We start from the raw sequence: 27,019 nt of genomic DNA, 5'->3' as shown, positions 1-27,019 counted from the left end.
GACTTGAGCACGCAATTACTGAGCCAAGGTCAAAGTCTCCGCCCACCCTGCTTCCTTGGGCGGAACATGCTTCGATTAGACGCACGACGTCTTCGTCATTGAAACCACAAAATGGAGGTATTCGGTTACGTAAATTATAATCGAATTGCTTGAGCCTCTGTCTTGGTAGAAAGTAAATACCCCAGGTTTGTGTACTCGTGTTGCCTCTGGGCACCCAGCGCACTTGACAACGCTGGGTTCCTCCCACACCGAGAGTTTGGCGTCGGTGAGCTCGGACCACAGGCATCTCTCACCGCGCCCCACCTGGAACCCCCACCACATAAACCTCAACCTCTAGACGTCAATCCAACCACCCACCAACCGCCGTGCATCTCATCCACTGCAGTGCCCGTCACAAATCGCCAAGATGGATACATCACGAGACTCATCGAACCTGCTCGACACGCACAACCGCCTCATCGCAGACGTCCTCTCGCGGTTCCGCATGCTGACGATGCTCGCGACGATCCAAGCCGAAGGCGAGCGCAAGAACGCCGAGCCGCAGACCGTCGCCGTGACGGGCATGTCGATGCAGATCGAGTTTGAAGGCCTGGTATGTCGCCTTCACCCTTGTTTTGGCAGAAAACCCTCGTTCATCGAGCCCCCGTCTCGAGCCCCTCACGCTAACTTGAAGAGCTCAGCACACCTCGATCAAGGACCTCCTCGCCCTGAGCCGCCGCCTGAAGGAGCTTTGGCTCTTTGGCAAGCTGGGCCGCGGCGAAGGCGACGCCCGCATTCAGGCCGACAAACTCCAGGCCGACGTCGTGCGCTGCGCGGAGTTGCTCAACGCTATCCAGGAGAGGCGGTACGCCGGCCTGGCGAGCGCGGCGGGCGGCAAGTGGGCGCCGATGGGACGCCCGGACGCCCCCGCCCCCGCCGAGGGCGCTGCCGCGACTGCGCCTTCAGCGGCGAATCCCGCGGCACCGAATGGCAGTGGCGGCGGCAATGGAGCTGGTGCTGCGTGAGGATCATGGTGCATGGACTGTGGAAGGCAGAGGGAGGGGTTTCTACGAAAGGCTCTGGGAGATTACGACGTGCATTTGCTGGCGTTGGGAATGAATGGACTGAAGATTGTGCGGTCTCACAAGATTTCACGCTTATACCCGTATCCAGAGGGCGGAAAAGAACTTTATGCTTTTGATTCTACCGAGTCGCATCCGTCACCGGGAAGAAGGAGAGCCGGTTGCCTATATCTCTATACCCGTGCTACCTACCCAACCCCGACCGTTCCATCGTTCCACGAGCCCTTAACCATCACCGTTCTCGGGGTCCTCGTCCTCGTCACCGATCTCCGCCTCGAGCGTTTTCGCTCCCTTCTCGTCCTTGCCTGTGCGGATCCCGCCGGCGTCGATGCCGCCGGCCGTCAGCCACAGGAAGTAGTCGGACTTGAAGTTGTCAACCTGCTGGAAAAAGATGTGGAACCTGTTCAAAGCGGTCAGCCAAACAAAAGAAGAGAAAGAAAGAGCATGTCACAACGAAAGAAGGCGTTTCCCTAGGGTAAGTAACTCACGTGTTCTCCTGCTCCTCCACCTCAAAGATGCGCTGGTAGATCTGCTTGTCCTTGAACGCCTGCAGCTTTTCGTCGTACTTTGAAAAGTCGATCGTCTCCTTGCCAAAGTTGTCCTTGGCCCTGCGGTTGTAGGCGTCGAACACGGGCCGCTCGAGCAGCAGGCCCAGGCCGGGCGCCTTGGGGATGGCGATCCTCGTGGGGCCGTAGCTCTGCCTGATGCGCTCGAGCGGGGTCGCGCAGCGCACCACGAGGGAGGCCATGCCGACCATCTTGCGGATCTGGTGCATCATGAAGCTCTGGCCGTGGACCTTGAGGGACACCCACTCGGTGTCGCGGATCTGGATGGGCTGCGTGTTGACCTGGAAGGACTTGATGTGGCGCTTGGCCGAGGGGTCCTTGAAGCTCTTCTGCACGGTGTAGTTGTGGAAGTTGATGGTGCCGCAGTACTCGCTTAGCGCCGCCTGGAGCTGGCTCAGGCGCTCGGGCGTGACGCGGTACCGCCTCTTGGCGGCGATGTAGGCCGCCTTGATGTCGCGCAGGGCGAAGTCGAGGGGCGTCAGGTCACGGTTCCGGGGCTTGACGCTGCCCTCGGGGACCTCGGCGGGGGTTTTGGTCTCGGCGGCGGGCGCTGTCGGCTCGGAGACGGGCTCGCCTGGCTTCTCCTCGGCCTTGGTCTCGGCTGCAGCCTTGGGTTCCTCCGCCTCGCCACCAGCCGCATCCTCGTCGGCGTGTATCCTCTCCATGACCTTGGCTCTGGTCTCAGGGTCGAGTCTCTCGAGAATGGGCTTGATGTCTTTCTCGTCAACCTCCCTCCAGTAGCCCTCAACGTCCGCCAGCTTCCTCTGGAACTCGTCGTAGTATCCCTTCTCCTTGGCCACCTCAACCAGCTGTTTCCACAGCCAGCTGTCAGGGTGGGGGGGCAGAAGGCAGTAGGTCGGCAGGAGGTACTCATACCATCTCGAGTCGCAGGTCTGGTAGCAGCTGAAGGAGTTGTTGGTACGTTGGATGCCCCAGACGCGGATCTGTTCGGGCAGGTTGGCGTTGATCTTTTCGACAATGTCCTCGTCCTCGATGATGAGCTTCAAGCTAATGACGTTGCCGGCAGCGTGGACGCCCTTGTCGGTTCTCGCGCACCGCACCAGGCTCGACTTCTTGTGGTCGTCGGCATTGGCCTTGGAGATGGCGCCGGCGGCGACAAAGGCCTTGAACAGGTCTCCCTCGATCGTCTTCTCCTCGTTGTTGATCTGCATTCCCTTGTATCCAGTGCCGGAGTAGCCCACCATGACGGCCACCTTGCGCTTGGGCCGGCGACCTTCAGCAGCGATCTCCTCAGCGGTGAAGGGGCTGGGAACGGCCTCGGGGTTGCCATCCTTGTCTACCTTCCTGCGCTTGAACTCTTGATACTCGGAATTGCGTCCGCGCTTGTCGGTGGCCTCGCGGCTGTTACCTGGTTAGAAATTGTTGGCACCGGTGCGCACTCAAGCAATCAAAAACAGCAGCCCAATTGGCATGGGCAGAGGTTTGACTCACCTCCATGCCGAGCGTCCGACGTCGTGCTTGCGCTTGGGTCCGCGAGATTTGCCATTGCGTTTCTCTCCGCGTCTGCCCTCCTGTCCACCCACCGCAGCAGAATCGGGCTGGACCGAGCTCTCGGCGCGGGACTCTGATGGAATTGACGATTTGTCACCGGTCGGGAGATCGGCGGGCTGCCTCGCGGGAGCACCGTCGGTCGGTTGAGGGGGAGTATCAGTCGCCATGTTCGGATTGAGATCGCGGACGTTCTCATCGTCCGTATCTCAGTGCAGGTGGAGTGTTCGCGAGCGCCTGTCGCAGGTGGCCCTGATCAAGAAAATTTCCTGCGAGCTGCAAGGCTGCGGGACACGGGGCGGAGATGTGGGGTCCTTCGGCTGAACACCGGTTGGCGGGGTTGTGGGGCTTCTCTGCGCTAGTCCATATACGGCTAATTTCAACTGGCATCTCATCACTTATCTCACTGACAAGTTAGAATGGCAGTGGTCACGGAGAAGCCGTCAGCAGGACAAACCTTGAAAGGGTGAAAAATTGCAGGCAAAAGATACCTGAAGTGAACTGTACTATATGCGTTTGAACACTAGGTACTCCCAATCACTTAACCCGGTCTGTATCGTGTGATTTCTTACTAACAACCGCCGCCGTCGCCTCCTCCGCCGCCTCCATCACCGCCTCCACCTCCATCACCACCACCGCCGTCACCCCCACCAGCATCGCTGCCTTCGAAGGAAACCCATACGCCGTCAAAAACATAATACTTCCCCTTGGTGTACGTCCTTCTTTCCCTGACCGGGTTCACACCGCCCAGAATCCATTTCGCTTTCACCCGGGCTGGGTGACCTGATGGAACTACCGCCGCATCGGGGATGTAACCCTCCACGCCATTCTCGTCCATGGCAAACTGCTCCGTACACTCCTCGTCGTATTTTTTCCTCCACTCGAGTCTCGTTTCCGCAAGGATTCTTCTCGCCACGGCGGCCGACGGCGTCAGTCCATAGTCGACGAGTCTTCTCGCGACGGCAAAGCTCCAGATCCAGTAGTTCGCGGGGTACAGCCGGTGCGTGTGCCACAGTAAGTCAATGACGAGATTTGGGGGCACGAACTCGCGGTTCCTGCCTGGCGTAGCGCCTGGTTTCTCTATCGTGTCCATGTCATATTCTAACGGGCGGGACGTGAACGTCCCTTGCGCGGGTCGCCCGAGCAGCTTTATGAAGCGCTCGTAATCCTTGACTGATTCCTCCACAATGCGATTAAAGTTCTTCTGGGCGTCCCGCGCTTGAATTGTAGCTTTCCAAAAGCCGATCTGGCGGTTCAGCGTATCCCTAAGGTCCTGCAGGCTCGGCCATATGGCCAACTCGCATCTCTGTCCGAGGCTGCTGTGGGTGCTGGCTTTTAGACATGTTTCCAGTCTCCTGCCCGTCCTTATGTCCGTCCACTCAGAGAGTGTCCACTTGTCCTGTTTAAAAGTTGTGCAGAGCTTCCCAGCAATGTTGTACATGACGATATCCGGGTCTTCTTTGGGTTGTGTATTCGACTTTTTAGTAGATAGGACGGAAAATATGCTCGGCTTCCGCCTATCCTCCCATGGTGGAGACCTCCAAAGTTGGAAGGGAAGGTGTGGGCCAATGTTTTTCCTGTTGAAAAACTCCCATTTCTTCTGGGCTTTCTTGTCCGTCCACTTTCCTGACTTGGCGAGATGCAAAAGACGTATGATTGGAAATTGGTTGTGGTTGAGGCCGTAGGAAGTATGGTAGTTATCCCACAAATGACGGTGGAACCCACTGGGTGAGAGCAGATGGCAATACCAGATAATCGCAACGTCCCTAGAACGAGGTCAGGTTCTCGCTTTCGACTCTACTCAACAGGTTAAGTACGGACCACGGCGGTGGAAAGTCATTCGGCGATGTTCCGCTGAAATCGAGGAAGCGGATGTAGCACATGTAGCGCCACTCCGAGTGCGCCAGGGCTTCATCGTGGATGTTGCCCTTCTCGTCTTGTTTGAAGTACGGAAGGAGCTTTAAGAAAATCTCAACAATCTTGGTGTGCCTCTTTGTGCCTGTCAGTACATCCTGATGCTTTGAGCTCCGATACTTTGCGTCTTACGGCGGCTGCAACATGAAGCAGTATCTTGGGCTTGTCTTTCGGCCATGGATTCTCGAACACAAAGATGAGAGGCGCCATTGCGCATCGAGTTGATCACTTTGATGGGTGACTTGCAAAGTTCGATGTTTACAACTCGTTATCGACGACTACAAAAGAATCTTCCGACTTTTAAAGCTGAGATGCATGACCTATGCAGAGTATGCCAAGTCCGGTAGAGTCTGGACAGCGACGCAGATTCCGCCCACGTTGGCGCTGGGTGCGCCTTACCGCCGCATGCACTAAACCTGGATTCGATTAGCGGGCACTTACGGTACGAGAGGGGCTTAGCGTACAAGACGCCGATTAGAAATTATTCACATTGCCCCAAATGAATTGGTTCAACTTATGCACCTATGACATCAGCTGATGCGCGCTGAAAGACCGCAAGGCAGATTTGCTCGCCCTGTTTTCATTCCGTAGCTAGGTATGTATAATATCCCGCATCGACTTACTTTAGGCCCTCTGCGCCTCAATGCCAATGCAAGCCAACTCAGCCTGTCGATCATCGCCTTAAATTGGCATTCAGTCTCAATGCCTTCAAACACCTTACCTGCATCCTCTGCTTCTCTCCGTCTCGCTAAACTCGGTGACTATAGGCGAAATAGGAATTACAAGTACCGACAGCATCTTTCTTGAATCCATTACATCCCATTTAGACCAAGACCAGAACGAATCTTGGGAAGTCGCAAACGGCAAGTTGATATTAGGCTTTCCCAAATAAACTACAAACTCCAGGTTTTTCGCTAGTAAAAATGCATCGTGGGACTCGACTCACTGTCCCCTCAGGGGATAGTGGTCACATGGGCAATGTACGACTGCACAAACTATGGGCAGGGGAATATCTTGCTGCGCCAGATGACAATCTGGGTCCTGACTCCGACCTTGTTCGAGAAGTCGAGTGCGACGAGCTTAACCTACAGCACATCGAGACCAGGATACAGCAGCTTATTCCCATCTTGGATATTGCGAAGGGGTTTTGTTCGAAATGCAGGCATCTACTGGACCACTGGCCAGACTTGTCGGCAACTGACTGGGACTACGCTCCAGGCCGCTCTTTTAGCAGTGTGTCCGAGATAGAAGCCGCTACCAGAACTGGCTGCAAGTTCTGTACCTTCCTCTTCTCACGATTGCTCGAAGATGGGCTTCTGGACAATTTTCGGAAAATAGAATCGCGGCTTGTTGTTCTTGGTCACGATGCGACCATAACACTATCGATTCAGAACTGGGGCCAGGGGCCGGCACAGTCTCAAATCTTGTGGTTAAACTTACCGGGAAAGGAGGCAACTCACTGCAACAGTGAAGGCGCCCGTGCCGCCAGCTTTGAGTCCAACGTGATGAAACTCTCTGGTATGTTTCAAGATATCTTAGTATCTATATATCAGGCTTTCGAATTGCCAGGTGCGTTGGCTAACGAGCATAGCAAAACTGTGGCAGGAAAAGATCGACATATTTGAGGTTGCGAGAATCTGGCTCCGTGAATGTTGCGTCTTTCACGGACAGTGCCGTCCTACAAAAGAGTACAGCCGACCCTCAAGGTTAATCTCCTTCGAGCAAAATGTTGCTCGAGTTGTTCTTACAGAAAGTCTCGACATCATGCCGCAATACGCCACCCTGAGCTATTGCTGGGGACGCGAGCCGTTCCTGATGCTAGATACTGACACAATGGGCTCGTTTCTTGATGGGATTGCCATAAAACACCTTCCGAAAATCTTCCAAGATGCCATTCATGTGGCGCGGGAATTAGGACTGTCGTACATCTGGATAGACGCCCTGTGCATCATCCAACAGAACGATGGCCACGACGACTGGCTCCAGGAATTGGGCCTTATGGAATCGATTTACGGTAATTCCTATGTCAACCTTGCCGCGTCATCCGCAACAAATGTACATGGGAGCTTATTCTCGAAACCTGAGCACTACAGCGCGGGCTTCTGTGCACGAGTCACTACAAGCGAATACTGTACTGTTCAGAGTTTCTATAAAGAAAACCTGTACAGGAAATTCTCCAACGGCTCACATCTGGCCACGCGTGGTTGGACGCTCCAAGAAAGATTGCTACCTCCCCGCACAATCTTTTTCGGAGACAGCGGCATCTTTTGGGAATGCAGATCCATGACCAGATCTGAGTTCTCACCCGATGTGTCCCGCGCGGTCTTTAACCATCACTTCCTCCGCCCAGACAATAAGGAATGGCCCTGGTGGCAGATTGTCCAGGACTACTCTAGAAGCATGCTGACGAATCCATCGGATCGATTACCCGCTTTGGCTGGCGTTGCCAGACGTCAGCATGAAGCAACTGGCCATCACTATCTTGCCGGGATGTGGAGGGAGAATCTTCTGTCACAACTGACTTGGATGGTGGTTGGCGAACGTCGTAACAGACCAGTTTGGAGAGCGCCCTCCTGGTCCTGGATGTCAGTCGATTCTGGAGTAAGGTGCTGGCCATGGCTGGATCTCTCGCATATGTCAAAATATATCAGTGTATCACGAGCGCGCACGGAGCCTTCGGGCTTGGATCCCTTTGGTCATGTCAGCTCCGGCTTACTTTCGATAGCATGTTCAGCGCTCGTGCACGCACAGCTATTCGAATCTACAAGGCCCGAGGAAGCTGCAAGAGAACAGGATGCCCCGCGCTACCCTCTTGCGAGGGTGAAAAGCGTTGACTCATACTTTCCCATTTCTATCGATTGCTTGGAAGATGACCTTATCCAGAGTAGAGATGACATCTATCTCTTGCCAGTCTTCAGTGGTCCATCAGGTTCTAGTCGGCAATGGACGCAAACAGAGGTCAAGGACGGCAAAGAGAATAAGAAAGAAAATCAGATATCTGAGCAGGACCGAACCTCAGTTGATTCAGACTCGGATTTGGAAATGAGGGAGCAATTAATCATACGCGGCCTTGTTCTTCGGAACTATGAGAAAGACGCTGGAAATCAAGGTCGTTTCTACCGTATTGGGTCGTTCAACTTTGAGAATTTTAGTATGGGTTTCGGTGATCCCGAATGGGACAGAGACTACTGTCAAGAATTCATACGAATTCTGGATGAAGAAAGGGCAGAACTGGATGGAGAAGAGTGTTTTGATACACTGGGTAGTCAACGTCGTGTCAAGAACAGTTTCTGTATTACAATTGAGTAACGCTAATTATAGTAGTAGCAGTAGTAGTTTTGGAGTCTTCAAATCGTTCCCATTCCACGAGAACCTCTTTATAGCTTCCTGTTTAGACTAATAGTCATTGATGAGGCTATCGATACCTACAAAAACAGACCCAAAGAGGATTTCACCAAAATAGCAAGGCTGACTATCTATAGCTCACCAAGAAACCAGAGCTCTCACGTGCACCGATACAACAAACAGCCAGCAGGTGGCCAATGATCGCCGGGCCTTGGTAACCAGTCTTTAATTCTACTTCCCCTGCGCTAAGTAGTTTGTGAAGGGGAAAGAATAGAGCAAACACTGCCTCTCCCGTCTGAAAACTGCCCCAAAGGTTTGTGCGCCACTCGAATCGCGGCGGACACACATTCGTCTAGCATACTGTCCTTGGTGCGTTGCTGCCGAGCACAAGGATCCTGGCCACCGACTCCAGTCATGGACGCGAGACGCCAACATGATTCGGCACATCAAAAACGAGGAGTTAGGTAACATACGCCCCGCATTTTGTCCCCTGCGCATCAAGAGCATAGTTAATAAGGCGGCTTTAGATTGTTATTTAACAGACTCACACAAGATCCAAGTCAGTTCGCGACAGAAGTAAGAAAGAACAGATAAGAGCTATTCAACCCTAAAGCCAGACACAAAACTAGACAGGGAGGGCATTTATACAGTTACAGTCCTTTTAAGCAAAGAACATAAGGCAAAGCATCTAGGCGTACTCTCTAATTATATATTGTGTCGTGAAGCTGGAAAAGCTTCGTGTGGCTAGTATTATTAGTGACCGCCATTCGAGATGTGGCGTACCACCTGCATGGACCTTCTCGAATTAGTATCTCTACCCATTCTCCGGTTCATAGATAGTTTCTTAATAGGACAACTACTTTACTCTAAAATAATTAGACGCTGTGGTTCATCACACATTGCCTGTAGGAGAGGGCATCACATAAGACCCCGCAGCCAAATCCGCAACAAGTTCTCTAGACAAGTTTATTAATTCTTACAACAGGATTCCACCTTCACCCCAATCATCATCAGATTAGACTTTTTACAGGCCGGACTACTCTAAAGTAACAACACCAAGCCTATCTTTAGGACCCTCAAATTTTAAATTAGAAGTACTGAATATAAGGATATCATCAATTTCAGAAAAAGAAACACGACCACAAGAAACTGAAATCATCCTTTACACAAACAGACCCACTAGCAGCAGAGGCCTTAGCAGCTCAGCTAGCTGTACTATAGACTATAGACCAGTAGATAACTTCTACAACACAATCAACAAGTCCCCAGGCATAGCTTCATAGAACGAGAATATTCTTATAGCTAGGGGATTCCTTAGCAGCTCTCCCCTACTGTCTTTTATCAGTATATTTTCCAACTCTCTACTCTTACTAGTCGTGTATTTTTGTACAGCAACACCGCAACCTAGCAGCCCCAAGAGCACGCTAGCAGCGCCTAGTACAGAAGAAGACCAGGCATTCATAAACTAATTATATACTAGGTTAGTAGGGGGGAAGTTCTTACAGTAGCTTAATGGTAGCTGCCCATAGGAACCACGATAGAATATTTTCAATAATAAGCTTATCAAGAGCTTTTGGAAATACTTCTAAGAGTTTTCAATTAGGAGTTAAAGTATCACGTACACAATCAAAGAACAGGAAGACAGAATACCTACTCTATTAGGTAGGCAAGCCAGATAGTAAGAACGCATAGGTAGTAGATAAAGACATTAGCCCCAGGTTAATCGCTAAGCATGGACTAATAGCAAAACCAAGGAGAAAGAAGAGAAAACTAGGGCATTATTAGAGAAACACTAGGAGTTACAGGATAGTTCCTGTAATAATTAGCCTTTAAATTATCTCAAGAGAAATTCCAGGTCTCGTGCCTCTCCAAGCGATTGGCGTGCGGCAACTAGCAACTAATATTCCTCAATCAGCTCGTAAGAGCCATTAGACCTAGGGTCAACGTCAAGACCTAGCCCCTCGTAAACCTACTATGTGCATACCGTACAATCTTCCACAAGCCGCTGGGCGAGGCGGCTGGGCAGCGACGAAGGAGGAGTCGGTCACCGATCGACTAGGTATGCGAATCGATCTCCTGAATTGAGCTATTGACAGGACACTGGGCCGTCATTGGCATTGAAAACGTCGAAACAGAAGAATGTGGGCATAAATTAGGCCACCAGCCTTGAGGGGATGCGAGACTCGGTAGGTTAAACATTGCTGTGGTGACGCTAGAAAGCTAGGAAGAAGGTGGGACCCTACACCGCTTAGTTTAAGTAGCGACACAGCAGACGGCGTCGCGGCCAGACCGAACATAGAGTAAATTAGATGACATCTAGGGCACCTACTCGCCCTTGATTGGGTGGCTACAGTGAACTCGGGGTTTTTCTTCTTTTTTATTTTTCAAGTAGAAGCGCCCATCTCACTCACCGGATGACGGCAATCATGATTTTAACATGAAAAACTCCAAGACAGCTCTAATGCTATCATGTCTCGATATTTATTAACTGGAAAACGAGTTGATCAGCCTCGCAAGATGTGTTTTATCAACATTGGTGATGTAGCCGTCTTTGACCCAAAAACCTCAATCAAGACTCGGGACAGCCAATCATTTCCTGCATGGTATACGGCGCTTAAAATACTTAACATAGTGCTGTGTGGTACATCGTGCTGGGTATTACTTACCGAAAGTCGTGCCCCTCGTTAATGCGCGACCTAGGCTAACTTAGGAGCTGCACCGTTACGATTACGGCTTCCGGATAAGAATGTTAAGGCAACCGCATAACATGAAAGTCGCCAAAAATACTCTCGTTACAACGGAGGAGGGGACGCTTCAAGTTTATAGAGCCTGCATCTGAGGGGTTTGCGTGGCGAAGTAATTGCATAAGAACAGGGTGAAATGTGCCTCACATGAATTAATCCGTAACGCCGCTACAAATCTTCCCAATGGTTCATTTCGCCAAGTCGCGGGAGTCGCAGAGTGGATGGAACCCTGTCACGGACGATGGCATGGTGACATAGATATAGAGTCACAGTCAAATCACAGGGCCGATTTAACCTTCTGGATTGTGCTTGGTGATCCCGCCCCCCGAAGAAACCGCACGGAGATGGCCTATCTTTCCCGTCAAGGTAATTTAGGGCGAAAGGACGGCGATCGAGTATTTACAGGGTGCGCTAAGTTAGGTTGCAGATCAATATTCGGCTCCCCTTGCAGGTTTCATTGGTGTGGGCACCATAAATCCCTCTGTCTATCTCTGTAACCCTAGTTTGACGTTTGATGAATGAGCCTTAAAGCGTCAAGACCATTTCACAACCAGTTGTTTGAAGATGTACTTACAACTCTTCTTCAGCGCTTGTCGGTTGTTGTCCTGGAAATTTCTGCTTTCAAACAATAGCAAACAGTAAAGGGACAAATGTGTCCCGACTAGGGGAACTTAAATCTATATCGAGCTTACCAACCAATCGGGGGTATGAAACAACCTTTTGAAGCCCCTTTCTTAAGGAGGGTGAAGATACAGAGTAAAGCTTTAGGTGATAACGCATGAAAGGTGTTGGGACTTCGAGCAGTCACTGACCTTCCGGATTCGGCCTCGGTCCGTATGTGACGAGCGATATCGCCGCCGCCGCCCGAATCGGTGTATAAACCCGAGTTGTCAGACATGAGCTGGCTACCTACCACAAAAGAACTTGAGCACACTGTTGCACTCCACCACCACATGTCCACAGTGACCAACAATCCTTTCACTGAGCACAACACAATCAAAAAGAGGCGCTGTGTGACTCATTTCCACGTACCTTGAGCGTTCCACTGGAAAGGGCCACACCTCTTTGAATTGTACTAAATTGATGCAGAGCAGTTGTCCGTGGTTGCACTGCCCCAGCTGATGAATGTCGTGGCATATGAAGAATAGGGCACAAGATGCATATGACGTAAATGCTTCTTCCATTGATTGCCTTGCAAGGAAGACTCATGCAACCTGGTTTGGCCCAACAAGAATTCGAGAAGATCCACTACACTTGACTTCGAGATGCGGACCAAGCTGGGGTGCGTTTCTCCGCTTCACTGTTGAAGAGGTTGTTCAACGGGTGACCATATTGGTCAGCGACTCTCTATCCACTCCCCTGGTTTTGGGTCTCGCCCATCGGCCGCCTGGAACGGCTCTCATGGGGATTCCAGAATTCCTTGGCATTGAGGGGCGACTCATATGGCAGACCGAGATTGAAAGGAAAAAAACAACCAGTGATTTTATCCAGAATGGTCCCAAAATTGGTAGCGGCAGCAAAATGAATCCGGAAGGTCAGCGAGTCCCCAGTGGGTTCTTCATAACTAAGGCCAGTAGTGAGCCTGCAGAATGATTGACGGTACCGAGAGGAGACCTTGTACAGAGTAATGGGGTCGGAGTTCTCGCGTTAGCAACTAAGAAACGGAGACCATTCCTTGGTTTGAAACTGTAAAATTCCCTCCTCGACCTTTTCAAAGAGGCCAACGAACAAAATCTCGCTTCACAAATACGTCATGTACAAGATTGGTAGGTAGCATTGGAACGTTATGGAAGATGCGACCTACCCGTTGTGTCCCGCGACCGAGCCTTACATGTACCCCTGCTGCTCAAGAACAATGCGACGGAAACGTTTTCAATACACCGGACGATTTAGACATAGCACGGCATGGGCTGCAAGCCACAGACGAACGAACGAGGGGGGCCTACAGAGAAATGATATGCCAAAAAGGACAAAAAGCCAAGGAGCCAAGGCTCCAGCCCTTCGGAGACTGGATCTAACCGGGCTAGACTTGTGCGGAACATGATGCGGACCCTATGAATGAAATTGCAGAACACAATCAATGTATAGGCTTCTTTGAAGCCTCCAGGCCCTACATAGCATACGGGTTCCGGAAGTCGACCGAACTCTCCGCCTCCGAGTTACCTCTTGAATTCTTCGGCGAAATCAGTTCCTCCGCCTCGTAGCAATCCCTCCCAGAACCGGGCTAGCAGCTGCAATCCGGACCATTGGGAATCGCTTCTGAGCGATGTCTTCATCAGTCACCACCCGCGCGCTTGTCCGAGCCCCGTTTCGCTGGCTGGGCGATCATGTGCTAGAGCTACCCACTCAACCCACGACGGCATGGCTCATTACCTTGGCCCAACCTGATTCTTTTGTGTCAACGTATTGTGTTATCGAGCTGTGGAACATGCTTCTAGGGCGAGTCAGTTATTCGCTTAACCCCTGCAGTTAGCCACCAGGAAGTGCCTGAAGAAATGATGGAAGGGCAAAAAGTACGGAGTACTGGAATGAAAATGCGGAACTGGCCCCATCTAGACAACTTCCATCAAGTTGATACGTCAATACCTGGATCGCTAACGGCACTCACTGGATCACTCTACCGGATCTGATAACGGCCCCCTGCCCTGACAAGGTATGCGCTGCTGCACCATTAAGCTTGGCAGCGGGTCGCTATCGTCTATCTGAATTGAGCTACTGCTGCTCTCATTCCCCTCATTCGAAGAAAGGAAGAAAAGAAAAAAAGAAAAAGCCAGTCAAACTTCATGATTTGGGGCTGAGTTGACCAGCATGTCCCAGTTTTTGCAGCAACCGAGTACAACCTGACTTGTACCGGGCAGTCAACTCTGCCGCCCGCCAAGACCGACATTCCCTGGCTTGTCAACGTTGTTGCTGTTATGCCAACATTCTCCGGGGCCGCCGGACCTATCCACAGATGTCCGTGGTTCTCAGAGTCACCCCTGGCGCACGTCATGGAGTTCACTTGGACCGACATTGGGTATCCGTACCTTGCAGCCCCTTGACCGGCTGATAGAACCAGATGCGGTCATGGGCAGGAAGTGCTCGGCGGGCTGCCAAGACCTGGACGAGGCTCGATGAGAGCTGACGTATCGTGGGTTCGTCGAAGAATAGACTTATAGGGCCGTCGTTCCCCCAGACTGGCTGCCGATCTCCTTCACCGCACACACGCTCATTGTCTCTACTCACTACTGTTCATTCTTTATCTGACAACATGCGTGCTGCTCTCATCTCCGCCCTCGCGGCCGGCGCTGCTGCTACCCGCCCCTTCATCAACGAGCCCGACACTGGCATTGAGCTTGCCCTCCCCGACCTCGCCGTGGGTGCTCTGCCTGATCTCAAGTCGATGGTCGGTCTCCCTGACTTCGAGTACGCTGCGCGCAACTACCTCCCCGTCCGCAACTACACCTACTACCGCAATGGTGCTGCTGGTGAATGGTCATACCGCAACAACCTCGAGGTCTTCGGCCGCTACCGCCTTCGTCCTCGCACCATGGTTGACATCACCAACATCGAGTCTACACTTCCGTAAGTCCAGATGTCTTGTTAGAACGGATTGGAAAAACTGACTGGTCTAGTACCACCATCCTGGGACACAACTTCTCTGCGCCCATCTTCATCAGCCCGGCTGCTCGTGCCGACTACGGTCACCCCGACGCTGAACTCAACCTCATGAGAGCTGCTGCTGCCGAGAACATTCTCTACATGCCCGCTCTGTACGCTGGCAAGACCATTGAGCAGATTGCCGAGGTCAAGGCCGATGGTCAGGTCGCCTTCCAGCAGGTGTACCTCACCACCAACGAGACCGCCACTAAGGTCCTCTTTGACCGCATCAAGGCCTCTGACGCCAAAGCCATCGTCTACACCGTCGACTCTGCCGCCGACGGCAACCGTCACCGTGCTGCCCGCTTCGGTGTCACCTCCGCCGACTCTGACTACTCCCTCATCACCTGGGACGAGTACAAGAAGCTCTCCGCCATGACTGACCTCCCCATCATCATCAAGGGAATCATGACTGTCGAGGATGCCGAGGCTGCCATCGAGAACAATGTCCCTGCCATCGTCCTCTCCAACCACGGCGGTCGCCAGCTCGACGGCTCGCCCTCCTCCCTCGAGGTTGCCTTGGAGATCTACGAGAAGGACCCCGAGATCTTCAAGAAGATCGAGGTCTACGCCGACGGTGGTGTTCGCTACGGTGCTGATGTCCTCAAGCTTCTCTCCCTCGGTGTCAAGGCCGTCGGTATCGGACGCCCCATCATGTTTTCCAACGTCTTCGGCCAGCCCGGTGTCGAAAAGGCCATCCAGCTCCTGAAGCACGAAATTGCCATTGACGCCGGTAACCTCGGTGTCCCTGACCTGAAGAAGATTGATGCCAGCTACGTAAGTGATGCTCTCTGCACATTCACATGGTATTTAGATGGCTAACAATATATATAGGTCAAGTGGACCCCCAACAACTGGTACTCTTAAATGTATCGCCAGTAGTTTAGGAACATTGGAGGATTTTTCCGGATTAGCGTAGATTAAGATGATACCACACGGCTGCAAAACAGCATTGCTTTCAAGCTGCCCATAGCATTTAATGGCAAATTGATACCCCTTGATTGAAGAACCAGTGGTGGAATAAGGCACCACAACTGGCAATTGGAGCGAAACATTGCATCTTTGACAAATTGTAAGAAGTGAGAACCCTGGTGCAAATGAAGCTAGCAACTGGCAACGAATCAAGGTAGCTCCTTGTCGACCATTGATACCAGACAGAACAATTCATTTGTATGCTGCGGTAAGTTTGATAGTGGTTGTCCTTGTGCAGGGAGTCAACGCATTAGCATAAAGCTATATTGAAGGGCGAAGAACACAGATCGGTTTTTTTTTTTTTGTCAATACTAATCAATAAGTACATGTATAGACTATTCAGTTACCGCATAATGATTTCGGTTTCTCTCAACAAAGCTTTCAAGCCGTAGTGGGTGCACCCCCTTGGGCCGCCTCTGTCTCCTCTGGTTTGCGACCGTACACCACGTGTCTGTATAAAGGTTTAGCCTCATTGTCATGGCGAATCCGCATGGAGCGACTTACAAATAGTAAAACGGCGTATTTCTAGGGTTGCTTAGCGCAGCCCTCAACTCGGCAAGGGTGACCTGAACCTCCTCATACGTGAAGCCCAACATCTCCTTGAGCAAGAACAAGCCAAATCCTTCGATCGATTGCAGAAGAAATTCTAAAGTGCACTGCCCAAGCTTCTTCATATCGGGCTTAGCAGGCCAGAGTCCAATAGGAATAGGCCACTTTCGTTCAACGATGTCAACATACCCAGCCTCAATCATGGCTTTTGCAAGCTTACGGTCGACGGCGTTTCCATGGGGCTTTCCCATCCGGGTTGAAGAAACCAGCATGTGCTGATGCCACCTCTTGAAGATGTGATCGTCATCCAGATCGCCTAGAGTCTGCGAGCGAACCTCAATATCAAACTCGAGGATCTCAAACCAGCCCTTGGGTCTTGTGTATGCAAAACATTGTTTGAACAGACCTGGCAGGTCGGCAATGCACCCTTCGAGGTTGCGGGCATGAATATAGTCAAACTCAGTATTGAACATCCACTCCTTCTCGAAATCGTCAATCTGGAACCTGCAGTTTGGAGGCACCCAGAGAGGTTGGATAGGGGACACATCAATGCCAAGTACGTCGGCAGATGGAAACTCATCGGCGAAATCGCTTCAATGCCGGTAGTTAGTCATCCGATAACAGCAGAATTTTTTGGAAAACTTACATAGCCCAAATTCCAGTTCCTGTACCGACATCCAATACGTTCTGCATTTGCTGTTAGCGAGTCGGCAATCAACCTGTCAGTGTTGAATCTTTGCTTACCCCTGGGTTGTCGCCAATCGGAGCCAAGAACAGTTTATCTTGAAAGAAATCTGTGATCCAGTAATGACTACGACATTTCGCCCCCTGTAAGCAAGTGATCTGCCGCCAAAGGTCAATTGGAATCGGGGATGGAAACTCACTTGAAATCTAAGGCATCATTCGCCTGCTCATCATTAGGTCCCCAATAATCCGTCTTCTGGGTAAAACTTCGACCATGTAAATGTCGATATTCGCGGACACTGTCGGTAATCGAGGTGGTAGAGGATGTGAATACGCTGTTGTAAAGATTTGTTAGCTAGTAGTCCTTGTATTTCTGAGATAATATCCTGACCTGTTAGTGTCACTAGCCTCATCAAGTTCTTCGAGTGCAGCATCCTAGGGAACGCAAAAGTGAGCAAGGGTAATGGATTTATGTTTAGATTTAAGATTACGCACCACAGGCACCGGAGCGTTGTCCTGTTCTGCTGTGTCTGCTGGTGCTGCAGCAGCCACCGCCGGTGTTGTGCCTGGACTGGAGCTCTGAGCAACATTGGACTCCGCGCCGTCTGCCGGGGTAGTTGCCGCCAGCTGGGCCGTCGTGTTAATGGGACTGCTCGACATCCTGGATTCGACCCAAACTGTCGGATTTGCGGAGGATACTTAAGAAAATGGGAAGAGAGAGCGAGATTTCGCACTTCGACGGGGGAGAAACCCCACCTTTATACTGGGTTGGTTGCGTCCTTAGCCATCTCAAATGCAAGACTGCATCCTGCAGACCGAATCAAAACGCCAAGTAGTGACCGCAGGTCCGTCTCTCTGGGCCAATGAAGGGTCCCGTCGTCTTCAGCCGAGCATAAAGTGAAGCCACTTACGGCGGGGCAAAGTGGAAAGTCCATCAAGCACAAACAAACGGCAGAATGCATATCCACGCTCCTGGCGGATGTGTGGACAGAATTATTATCCAATGTCACTCTTTTGCTTGGGCGGGTTTGGCTCAGAAGATATGAATCCCGCTGCGAATGCAGTTGCCAAACCGCTTTTGGGCGGCAACACGAGCTGTTCCAAGCGCGGCGCTTCAGTGTCCGACAACAGCTGAGTGTATTACTGGGCTGACATGGGACCTCGCGGGCCAATACAAGGAACTCTTTTTTGGCTATCTGCAGAGATAGCGGCTACGGGCTTATCAATGTGTCGGCTGGACTATCATTCTGCATTTGCCTATAGTCATTGGACCAACTAAAATATGGCTTTCTCAAGGAGTACACGAGCTACATTCCCGAATGGGCAGTCTGAACACTTGGCAGTTCAGTCCTTCTGCTTGGCTTATTTGTGATAACAAAAGCGGATCCGTAATTACGCAGTAGCAATTACAGCTTATGTCACAACACACTCCCCCAGGTTTACAACCCTATTTATTAGAAGGCTAGTCATATAGAACACTTTTTATATATAATCTTCTAATTAGGTACATCTTGCTAAAGTATAGATGGTGTTTTTAACTGCCCTGAATAGTGCTTGAACCTAGGCCCCTTGGAATTGTGGGGGTCTCTGATATGGCCTATGCGCATACTATTAAGAGGCCCTGAGTAGAGCGGGCTCATAACTGTGATAACAAAAGCGGATCTGTAATTGCCACTGCGCAATTACAGCTTTTATCACGACATTGTTAGAATTGGCTCTGAATCAATGCTGGAGTTGGACCAGTCCGTTGCTTATACCCAAAGACCCTTCTCCCCTTTACGCTCTTTTGCTACCTCTATTTACATCACCAGATTCGCGCTGGATATTTATTCTGCGCGCAAAGTTTCAAAATAGGAGATTCTTGACTAGGGCCCGTAACAAGCAGGATGATAAGTACTGCAAACAAGGCTGTCCTACGCCGCTACAGCCGAGTCTGAGCTGTCTTGCCCCGGTGATCCAGGCTTTCGGGCGTAGATAATATGCCTGTCTGTATTGTTAGAACAGCTCTGTCCCCAACTAAAACGATCACTTACAAGTAATAATAAGTCTGGTTTGTACGGTCCCTCAAAGCGGCCCTCACCTCGCTCATTATCACGACAACCTCTTCGTATGTGAACCCCATGACTTCTTTGAGAAGGAATAGTCCAAAGCCTTCCATGGATTGGTCAATGAATTCAAGCGTACACTGCCCAATGTGCTTTAGCTTAGGGTCGGCGCTCCAACCGCCAATGGGGATCTTCCATTTCTTTTCGACAATGTCAACGTATCCAGCTTGGGCCATGCCTCGGGTAATGCACCCATTTCGTGCAGCCTCGGCTTCTTTACCAAGTCGAGTAGCAGCAGCAACGAGGTTCGTGTACCATCTCCGATAGATATGGTCATCCGTCAGCTCCTTTGACTGTGATCGTAACTCTGTGTCGATTTCTTTGATCTCGATCCAGCCATTGGGCCGCGTGTGTGCAAAGGCTTGCTCAAAGAACCTGGGGACATCTGAAATGCACGCTTCAAGATTGCGGCCGTGGATTAGGCCAAAGTAGTCAACCGGCCATGTCCATTCTTTCTCAAAATCATCGATCTGAAACCTGCAGTTGGAAGGCACCCATGCAGGCTGAATGGGGGATATGTCAACACCGATGACATCCGAAGAGGGGTACTTATCAGCAAAATCACTGGGATAATAGTCTGTTAGCAGCTTCAACACCGTCACCGCCACTGCCTGGTGATATGGGTATCCTCACATCGCCCAGATTCCAGTACCTGTTCCAATATCAAGAGCCGACTGTTTCCAAGACCAATTAGCAGAGTAAAGCTATGTGTTGCCTATGACATGACTTACATGAGGAGTATTGCCAATGGGTGCCAATGTCAATTCCCCATTCAAGAAGTCGGTCATCCAGTAGTGGCTTATTTTCGGCTATCAGCTGGTGTCTGGGCAAGTGTTTCAGGGCTGCTCACTTGAAATCAAGGGCATCATTCTGCTTCTCGTCGTTGGGACCCCAATAGTCAACTTTCTGATTATAAGTACGGCCATGCAGTCTCCGATTTTCTCTGATGCTTTCACTAAGAGACGCGGTGGACGAGGTGTTGATACTAGGCCAACAAGAATCAGAAGGTTACGACATTGCAAGACTGCATCTGGTAGTTGTACCTGCTGTTGTCTCCTTCGCCATGGATCTCGTCATCGACTGCGAGGTCAGATTCCTTGTGGGATTAATTTTGAGCTGAACCGAGTTGAGGCTGTAAAGTGACCAAATAACTTACAGCAGGAATCTGAGCTACGGCGTCTTCAGCGATGGCAGGAGGGACTGGCGCCGCCTGTTCAGTAGCCGATTCACCGGGGCACATCGTAAATGGTAATTTAGTAGTACTGCAAAGTGAGGGTTGTATTGCCGAGGGAGGATAATGGATGGAGGTAGGAGTTCATCTGAAGACCTAGCCGAGGGAGTCGAGCATACCCCTCCTTTTGAACTGGAAACAATATGCCGTTGGTTTCCCTTGATGTACTCAACTGGGATCATGCAAACCAGGGGTTGAACCTGCTTAGCAGGGATAAGAGGAAGTGTTGGTTTTCACTGGCTAATTAATGGGATCCTGTATCTTGTGATATCACAAAGGTTAAGAAAAGGTAGTCAAATTTGTGGTTATTAATAGTTAACTAGTTAACAAGGTAAAATAGGAGCACAAGTGTAGTAGCACCCTTGCGTATAGGCAAGGGTAAGGGATTCTGCTGGTAGGCAGTGTATTACGTGACCTACTGCCTCTAGCTACATCACCTATATGCCAACACTAGCAACTTTCTTGTGTAGTGAAAGTCGCTAGTGCTCCTATTCCTCCCAAAAAGCCTAAAAACGTAATAAAAACAAGAAGAGCAAAAGTATTACACTTTTTGTAGTTATATACTGCCATAAATTCATTTATCTGTTTACCTAGTAGAGGCAGGCTTACACTATCTTGTTCAGGTGTATTTCTCTTTGGCCACAGCTGTTAGAGGCGTATACTTACGTTAAATAGATTTAACTACTGTTAATCTGCATAGTTTATATAACCTATTTTCTCCTTTAAGTGTCTATTATCCTATATCCTATTATTCCTATTATTTCCTGTTACGTTTGCGTAACCTATCCCTCTATCTGTATCTTTGCCTTGTTGTAAGAGATAAGACTCTTAAGTGCTTAGTTTAGTAAGGACTTCGTGAACCTATTAGTAAGGTTATTGTTGCCGTAGATCTATTGTACCTTAAAGAGCTTATGTTGCTTATATAATTATCGCAGTGCTATAATGTTAATTATTAAGCGCTTTTTGCAGGTAGTACCTAACTTTACTAGGCACTTATATAGCAAGTACAAGTTAGTGTAGGCAATAGTAAGGATTAATAGGTTACTAAGCTTGTTTACTACTATTATAATAGTTATAGAGAGAGCGTACGCTATATTAACGCCTATAACTATGCTATAGACTTCTAATATAAGAACACTTTATATTACTTATTTAGATTTAGTTAATAAGAAATAGAGGATATTACTATAGAGGGTAAACTTACCTTACTAGTTATTAACTTCTTTATTAGCAAGAAGGATAATAAATCCTAACTATAAAGTTAAGTTATAATTATTAGTAAAAGATCTATTAATAAACATAAAAAGCTTTATGTTAAGTAGGTTAAAGGGAACAAAGGTAAAGCTATAGTTAAGTATATTTATTTACTACTAGATTCTTTAGTTAAGTTATTAAATAGCTTTACTATCTAGCTCCTTATACTAAGCTATAGTAGATAAGTTAAAGTACACTTTAGGCTAGTAAATAAAAGCAATATATATGCCTTAAGCGTACTACTAGACATAGTCTTACTAGGCTATAGGCAATTTCTTATTAATAAGTCTTAGCTTTACGCCCTAGCCCTTCTAGTAAAGTGTAATAGAGGTGTCTTTAGCTAAAGTCAATAAGATAATTCCTCTATTAAATACTAAAGGTTTATTCTCTATAAGTAAAATTTTCTCTTTTATAAAAAGCTTTACCTTAGTAAGCTTATTATCCTTATAGTTAAAGAAATTAACGCTAATTAGGCTAATTATATTATCTATTTATATCCTAATTATTATAAAGTTAAGGTTTTTTATAGATAAAAGAAGTAAGCATAGGTTATATAAAGTAGTAACTATATTAAGCTTTTTATAGTAGTAGTAGTTATAGGTTACCTACTAATAGGTACTTACTTTAGTAAGGCTATATAATAGCTTTACTACCTTTATAATAGTGCCTTAAGGGTAGTAATTATAGATTTAAAGAGAAAGTTATATATAGATAGTGTAGTTAAGTTATAAAGTTAACTATATATAGGCCTACATTATATCTTATAGCTATATTACCTTACTATTAGCTATAAGGAAAAAGGTAAGCGCAAGAATTATACACTAGCTAGCTTTTTAAATTATAGGTAACTAAACTAGTAAGGTTTCTTTACTATTATTACTATAACCCTATACTATAAGTTATAATTTCTTATATAGCTTATTATTTTTGCCTTTAACTTTATTAATAAGGTAAGATTTAAAGACGTAGCCCTAGTAAATAGAAGGATTATATATAATAATCTTAAACACGCCGCAGTTAATAAGGCCTTAGATCTTACTTTTGCCTAACTATTTAAAGGGCTTACTAGATATAGTAATAACGCCTTAGTTATATAGTTATTACATAAGTGCTAGGTCTACTTTCTCTTTAGCTAAGAGGAAGGCACTAAAGGGTTTATTTATTTCCTATAGCAGTATATTAACTAGGGTCTTATATAGTTGCCTATAGGTATACTACAGAGAAGAAGAGGTTACTATTTAGATAGGTTTTCCTATTCTTATAGTAATAATAATAGTATCCTCTATATATTTACTAGTGTAGTTAGTATCTATAGGTTAGTTAGGTTAAGGATTTACGTTAGTAGGCTTATCTACTTCCTTCTTAGTATAGTAAGGTTTAACTAAGGTAAAACAGAAGTTATATAGGCTATTAATGTTAACAGTATAATCCTTACTATTAATAAATAGTAGGCAGTATAGGCTAGACTATCTACCCTTCTTATACTATACTTGTACCTTACTGCCTAACAGTAGGTCCTTAACAGCAGAGGTATTTAGGCTATTATATACCTTAAGTGCCTTATAAACTTAGTGTATTATATAGCTCTTGTAGAGGTCATTAGTAGCCTTCTAGATAGTAGCTACCTATTAGATAATATTAGGTAAAGGGGTAAAGTTAGTAGTTATATAGGGGTAAGCGCTAAATACTAAGAGGGTTAGTATAAGGCCATTAGGGCCTATAGTGTTATTAACTGCCTTAACTACGCTCTAAAGGATAGATTCTTAGTTAGCAGTTAGGTACTCCTTATGTATAATTTTATAGGCCTATTAAAGCACCGCGTAGTATTATTTAACCTTTTTAATACTATAGTGCACCTTAATAAGGATAATCTTGACTTTAATGCCTATTGTGTAGGCTTTATGTAAAAATTTAGTTATAGTAAAGTTCTTGCCTACGTTAGTAATAATCTAGTCTAGAGGTCCTTAGTAGACGTTAATCTAGCAGCAATAAAGTGCCTCCTATATAGTTTTTATAGAAATATTATAAAGAAAGTACACTATATTAAAGGTAGTTATAGTATTAATAATATAAAGAACTAGTTAGTTACCTTTAAGGTATATAATATTAATAATAACCTTATAGTTAAAAGAGTAGTTATTACGCAGGGTAAATTTAAATTATAAAGGTGCCTTCCTATAGAGCTAGTAGTAATAATAGTATTTAGTTAAGTGCTTAATAGCCTTAACCTTAACCTTGTAACTAGCCTTATAAAGGACCTTATAAAGACAATAGACTAATAGGTACCTAAATTATTAGTAAAGTTATTATAACTCTACATTAGTTAAGTAGTAACTAGCAAGGCTACGTTTAAGTAGGCCAAGGAGTATCCATAGATGCCCCTATTTTTATATAACTAGTACTATAACGTTGCCTTATTAAAGGGTATTTATAAGGTTATTAAAGTAAATAAGCAGTTAATCTATATCTACTAGGCAGAGTAAGAAGGGTATATTTATAGGCATTATATAAAAAGTAATAGGCCTAAATAGTGTACTAACTATAACAGTGCCCTTTAAGTAAATAGTATTACTACTACTAAACTAGATCTTTACTTAGCTAGCAGTAGCAGTGTTAATAGTTACTAACAGTTAGATCTATTATAACGTAGTTACTTATAGGTAACTAGTAGTAAAGAAGGTCACTATGCCTATATTAGGCAAAATGCCTTAAAAGGTGCCTAATAAGTAATAATTTAATATAAAAGAGGTAGCTAGATCTAATAATACTACACTAGGGTTATCCTTTGTTAACTAGTAATAGATAGCTTAGTTAGCTAGGCTAAAGGTAAGCTTATTACTACTAAAGGTAGTACTACTAAAGAATATAGTAGAGGTATAAAAGGTATTACCTTTTAGTTTATCTTTACTGCTTTTAAGAGCATAGTTACCTTAAAGGTAGTAACTAAGGTCCTTATTATCTTTATTACCTTCTTTTTCTATAGGTAACTGCCTTTATAGCTAGTAAAAAAGGTTTAATACGCAGTTAGTAAAGAGTCTTTTACCTAGTAGTTATTTTTAAATTATTAATATACCTTACATTACTTATTAGTAGTATATTTTATTAACTAGTAACTAGGCTTATAGTAGACGTAGTACTTCTTAGTATTACAGTTACTATTATTATTACTATAATAGTTACTATTACTATAGTTATTACTAAACCACTAGTTACGCCCTTAGCTACAGTAAGTGTAGTTAACCTAGTATTAATTATTAAGGTCTACCTAGTACTAGCTAACCTTATTATTATATTTTATTATAGTACTTACTAATAACTATAGTTAGTTATAGACTCCTTTTAATATAGGCGCTAGATTAAATAGGCATAATTTACACTTATAAACTCTAGAGTAAGCATTTAATAGCTAAGATTAAAGGACTTTATTATTATAGTAGCTATTAGGTAGCGCTTATTAGATAAGAGTAAGTTTATTAATAAGCTTCTTAAGCACTTTAAGCTTACTCTTTTTAGGGTTGTCATATGCAACGCAGTGAAAGGTAGTATCTTACCACTCAGTAAAGTACATCTAAATAGCCTTAGGGCTCTCAAAGTAAGCTCTTATTTAGGTAACTATAGTAGTAAGGTCTTAGATATTCCTACTGCTAATTTAGGTAAAATAAAAGTAAAAGCCTTACCTTTAAGTATTAATAAGAAGGCTAATACTATTTAGTGTCTCTTAATACTAATTTTACTATAGTTATTATAGAATAAGTTTAACTTAACGTTAAATATATTATATATTTTATTAGTATACTTAGATTTATTAGTAATAATCTTAGTTAAGGTGCCTAATTACTAAGGAGAAGGATAGTTACTAATAGCGTTACTCTTAATTAGTAGTAGCTATCCTATTCCTTAGGGTTCTATAGGATTAGTGTATAAGCAAGTAAAGGGTTCCTACTGTAATTAATAATAAGCAGGGAAGAATAATAGACTATTACCTTATTAAGATAGTCCCTGTATTATATTATATAGGGAAGCAGTAAATCTTGTATAGATTAAGTCTACTATAGTAATACTAGGGTTTACTGCTCTTACTGCTATAACTTCTGCACTTATTCGTCAAGTTAGGCCTATATTATTACTAGTTATTACTTAAGGTTTATAAATATTACTAGGCTCTATTTAGTTATATAGGTAACAGGCTACTGTTACTATTTTTACTTACGCTGCTCTAGGCTAATGTAACTACGTTAAATATTATTTAGAAAGCTATTATATATTTTAATAAGCCTATTAAATATTACTAACTTATACTATACCTTCTTAACTTCTTTATCTATCTAAACATAAAACTTATTATTATTAATAATAATAACAAGGTATAAGGTAATTTATTAATAGTCTTTAGGTATATAGACGCCTTAATTAAGAAGAAAGTTATAAAAAATCAATAGTAGTGTTTTACTAGTAGTACTAAAGAGGGCTTTATTTTATCTATTAAAGTAACATTAAAAGTCCCTCTAGAGCTTATAACCTATAAGGGCACATTTGGCCTATTTAGCTATATAATAGGCAAGGTAGAAGTAAATAGTAGAAGGGTCTTGCTTATTAAGAAGGATTTCTTAGCTATACTTCTTATAGTTAATATATCTTACTATAGAGGTAGGCACCTTAGGGTACAAGGTACTGCCAAGTTAACTTATTATAAGGTTAGTTGTTAAGGTTAATTAGTAGTAATTACTGTGTAACTTTTATAGCAGTGATTAAGTAGTAAGTTTCTTCTTAATATAACTTACACTTGTAAGTCTAGACAGTGCTAGGTTAGTTTTATGTATATAAAGTAAATAGGGATAGTTTTCTAAAGGGGTAGATATAAAGATAAAGGGGAAAGTTAAATAAGGTAGTAATTATTACTACTTAAGTGTCTCTTCTTAACGGCGCTATGGTTAGCGCAGAAGAGATTCTTGCTTATTAAAGAGGTTCTAATAGCGTAATGGACGCTGTAGTGTTTCTTGTGGAGGTAAGGTGGCCTTAACGATACTTAACTTAGTTGGCAGTCTGCTAGGTTATAGTAGGCCAGGCAAACTCCTGCGATAGTAAGCCTTATTAATTGCTGGTTATTAGTAATAATCAACTATTAATCAATGTTGGTTTTCACTGGCTAATTAATGGGATCCCGTATCTCGTGATATCACGAAGGTTGGGAAAAGGTGGTCAAATTTGTGGTTGTTGATAGTTGACTAGTTAACAAGGTAAAGTAGGAGCACAAGTGTGGCAGCACCCTTGCGTATGGGCAAGGGTGGGGGATTCTGCCGGTAGGCGGTGTGTCACGTGACCCACCGCCTCCGGCTGCATCACCTATATGCCAACAGGAAGGGTTCAGACTCCTGTGACAAATCACAAGCGAGATTTCTTATCCAACTCAAGGTTCTAAGCTGCTTTAGGAATGTTTGTATGATCT

General features: G+C 46.1%; 7 protein-coding genes across 7 annotated transcripts; 3 read left to right on the top strand and 4 right to left on the bottom strand.

The window, feature by feature from the left end:
* Positions 1–406: 406 nt before the first annotated feature.
* Positions 407–890, top strand: LY79DRAFT_470059 (uncharacterized protein; the record flags this gene model as incomplete). Its single annotated transcript, XM_060553204.1, has 2 exons — positions 407–592; positions 681–890. Coding segments are annotated over 2 exons (396 nt in total), but the record flags the coding sequence as incomplete, so codon positions are not given.
* A 278-nt stretch (positions 891–1,168) lies between these two features.
* Positions 1,169–3,584, bottom strand: LY79DRAFT_558615 (tRNA pseudouridine synthase A). Its single transcript, XM_060558194.1, has 3 exons — positions 3,080–3,584; positions 1,550–2,989; positions 1,169–1,461 (listed from the first exon to the last, which is right to left on the bottom strand). Exons 1-3 carry the CDS (start codon positions 3,304–3,306, stop codon positions 1,287–1,289), a joined length of 1,842 nt encoding a protein of 613 aa, XP_060412475.1. The 5' UTR covers positions 3,307–3,584; the 3' UTR covers positions 1,169–1,286.
* Positions 3,565–5,368, bottom strand: LY79DRAFT_558611 (uncharacterized protein). The gene is made up of 4 exons (XM_060558193.1): positions 5,183–5,368; positions 4,958–5,127; positions 3,724–4,902; positions 3,565–3,663 (listed from the first exon to the last, which is right to left on the bottom strand). The coding sequence occupies exons 1-4, from the start codon at positions 5,258–5,260 to the stop codon at positions 3,660–3,662; spliced, it is 1,431 nt and encodes a 476-aa protein (XP_060412474.1). The 5' UTR covers positions 5,261–5,368; the 3' UTR covers positions 3,565–3,659.
* A 210-nt stretch (positions 5,369–5,578) lies between these two features.
* LY79DRAFT_660510 (heterokaryon incompatibility protein-domain-containing protein) lies at positions 5,579–8,447 on the top strand. Its single transcript, XM_060562771.1, has 2 exons — positions 5,579–6,568; positions 6,642–8,447. Exons 1-2 carry the CDS (start codon positions 5,974–5,976, stop codon positions 8,357–8,359), a joined length of 2,313 nt encoding a protein of 770 aa, XP_060412473.1. The 5' UTR covers positions 5,579–5,973; the 3' UTR covers positions 8,360–8,447.
* A 5,839-nt stretch (positions 8,448–14,286) lies between these two features.
* On the top strand, positions 14,287–15,775 carry LY79DRAFT_635153 (FMN-dependent dehydrogenase). Its single transcript, XM_060562252.1, has 3 exons — positions 14,287–14,703; positions 14,754–15,555; positions 15,613–15,775. Exons 1-3 carry the CDS (start codon positions 14,390–14,392, stop codon positions 15,643–15,645), a joined length of 1,149 nt encoding a protein of 382 aa, XP_060412472.1. The 5' UTR covers positions 14,287–14,389; the 3' UTR covers positions 15,646–15,775.
* A 356-nt stretch (positions 15,776–16,131) lies between these two features.
* On the bottom strand, positions 16,132–17,643 carry LY79DRAFT_671046 (methyltransferase domain-containing protein; the record flags this gene model as incomplete). The annotated part of the gene is made up of 7 exons (XM_060563864.1): positions 16,132–16,201; positions 16,255–16,890; positions 16,946–16,986; positions 17,044–17,110; positions 17,184–17,318; positions 17,375–17,418; positions 17,479–17,643. The coding sequence occupies 7 exons, from the start codon at positions 17,641–17,643 to the stop codon at positions 16,132–16,134; spliced, it is 1,158 nt and encodes a 385-aa protein (XP_060412471.1).
* Positions 17,644–18,896: 1,253 nt separating this feature from the next.
* Positions 18,897–20,328, bottom strand: LY79DRAFT_671045 (methyltransferase; the record flags this gene model as incomplete). The annotated part of the gene is made up of 8 exons (XM_060563863.1): positions 18,897–18,966; positions 19,017–19,652; positions 19,722–19,762; positions 19,820–19,886; positions 19,939–19,990; positions 20,045–20,073; positions 20,132–20,184; positions 20,245–20,328. The coding sequence occupies 8 exons, from the start codon at positions 20,326–20,328 to the stop codon at positions 18,897–18,899; spliced, it is 1,032 nt and encodes a 343-aa protein (XP_060412470.1).
* Between the last annotated feature and the right edge of the window lie 6,691 nt (positions 20,329–27,019).

The sequence above is a fragment of the Colletotrichum navitas genome (assembly GCF_030913465.1).
Source record: "Colletotrichum navitas strain CBS 125086 chromosome Unknown LY79scaffold_44, whole genome shotgun sequence".
NCBI classification, from domain to species: domain Eukaryota; kingdom Fungi; phylum Ascomycota; class Sordariomycetes; order Glomerellales; family Glomerellaceae; genus Colletotrichum; species Colletotrichum navitas.
The sequence above is the reverse complement of the archived record's forward strand: the minus strand, read 5'-3'. Positions and strand labels throughout refer to the sequence as shown.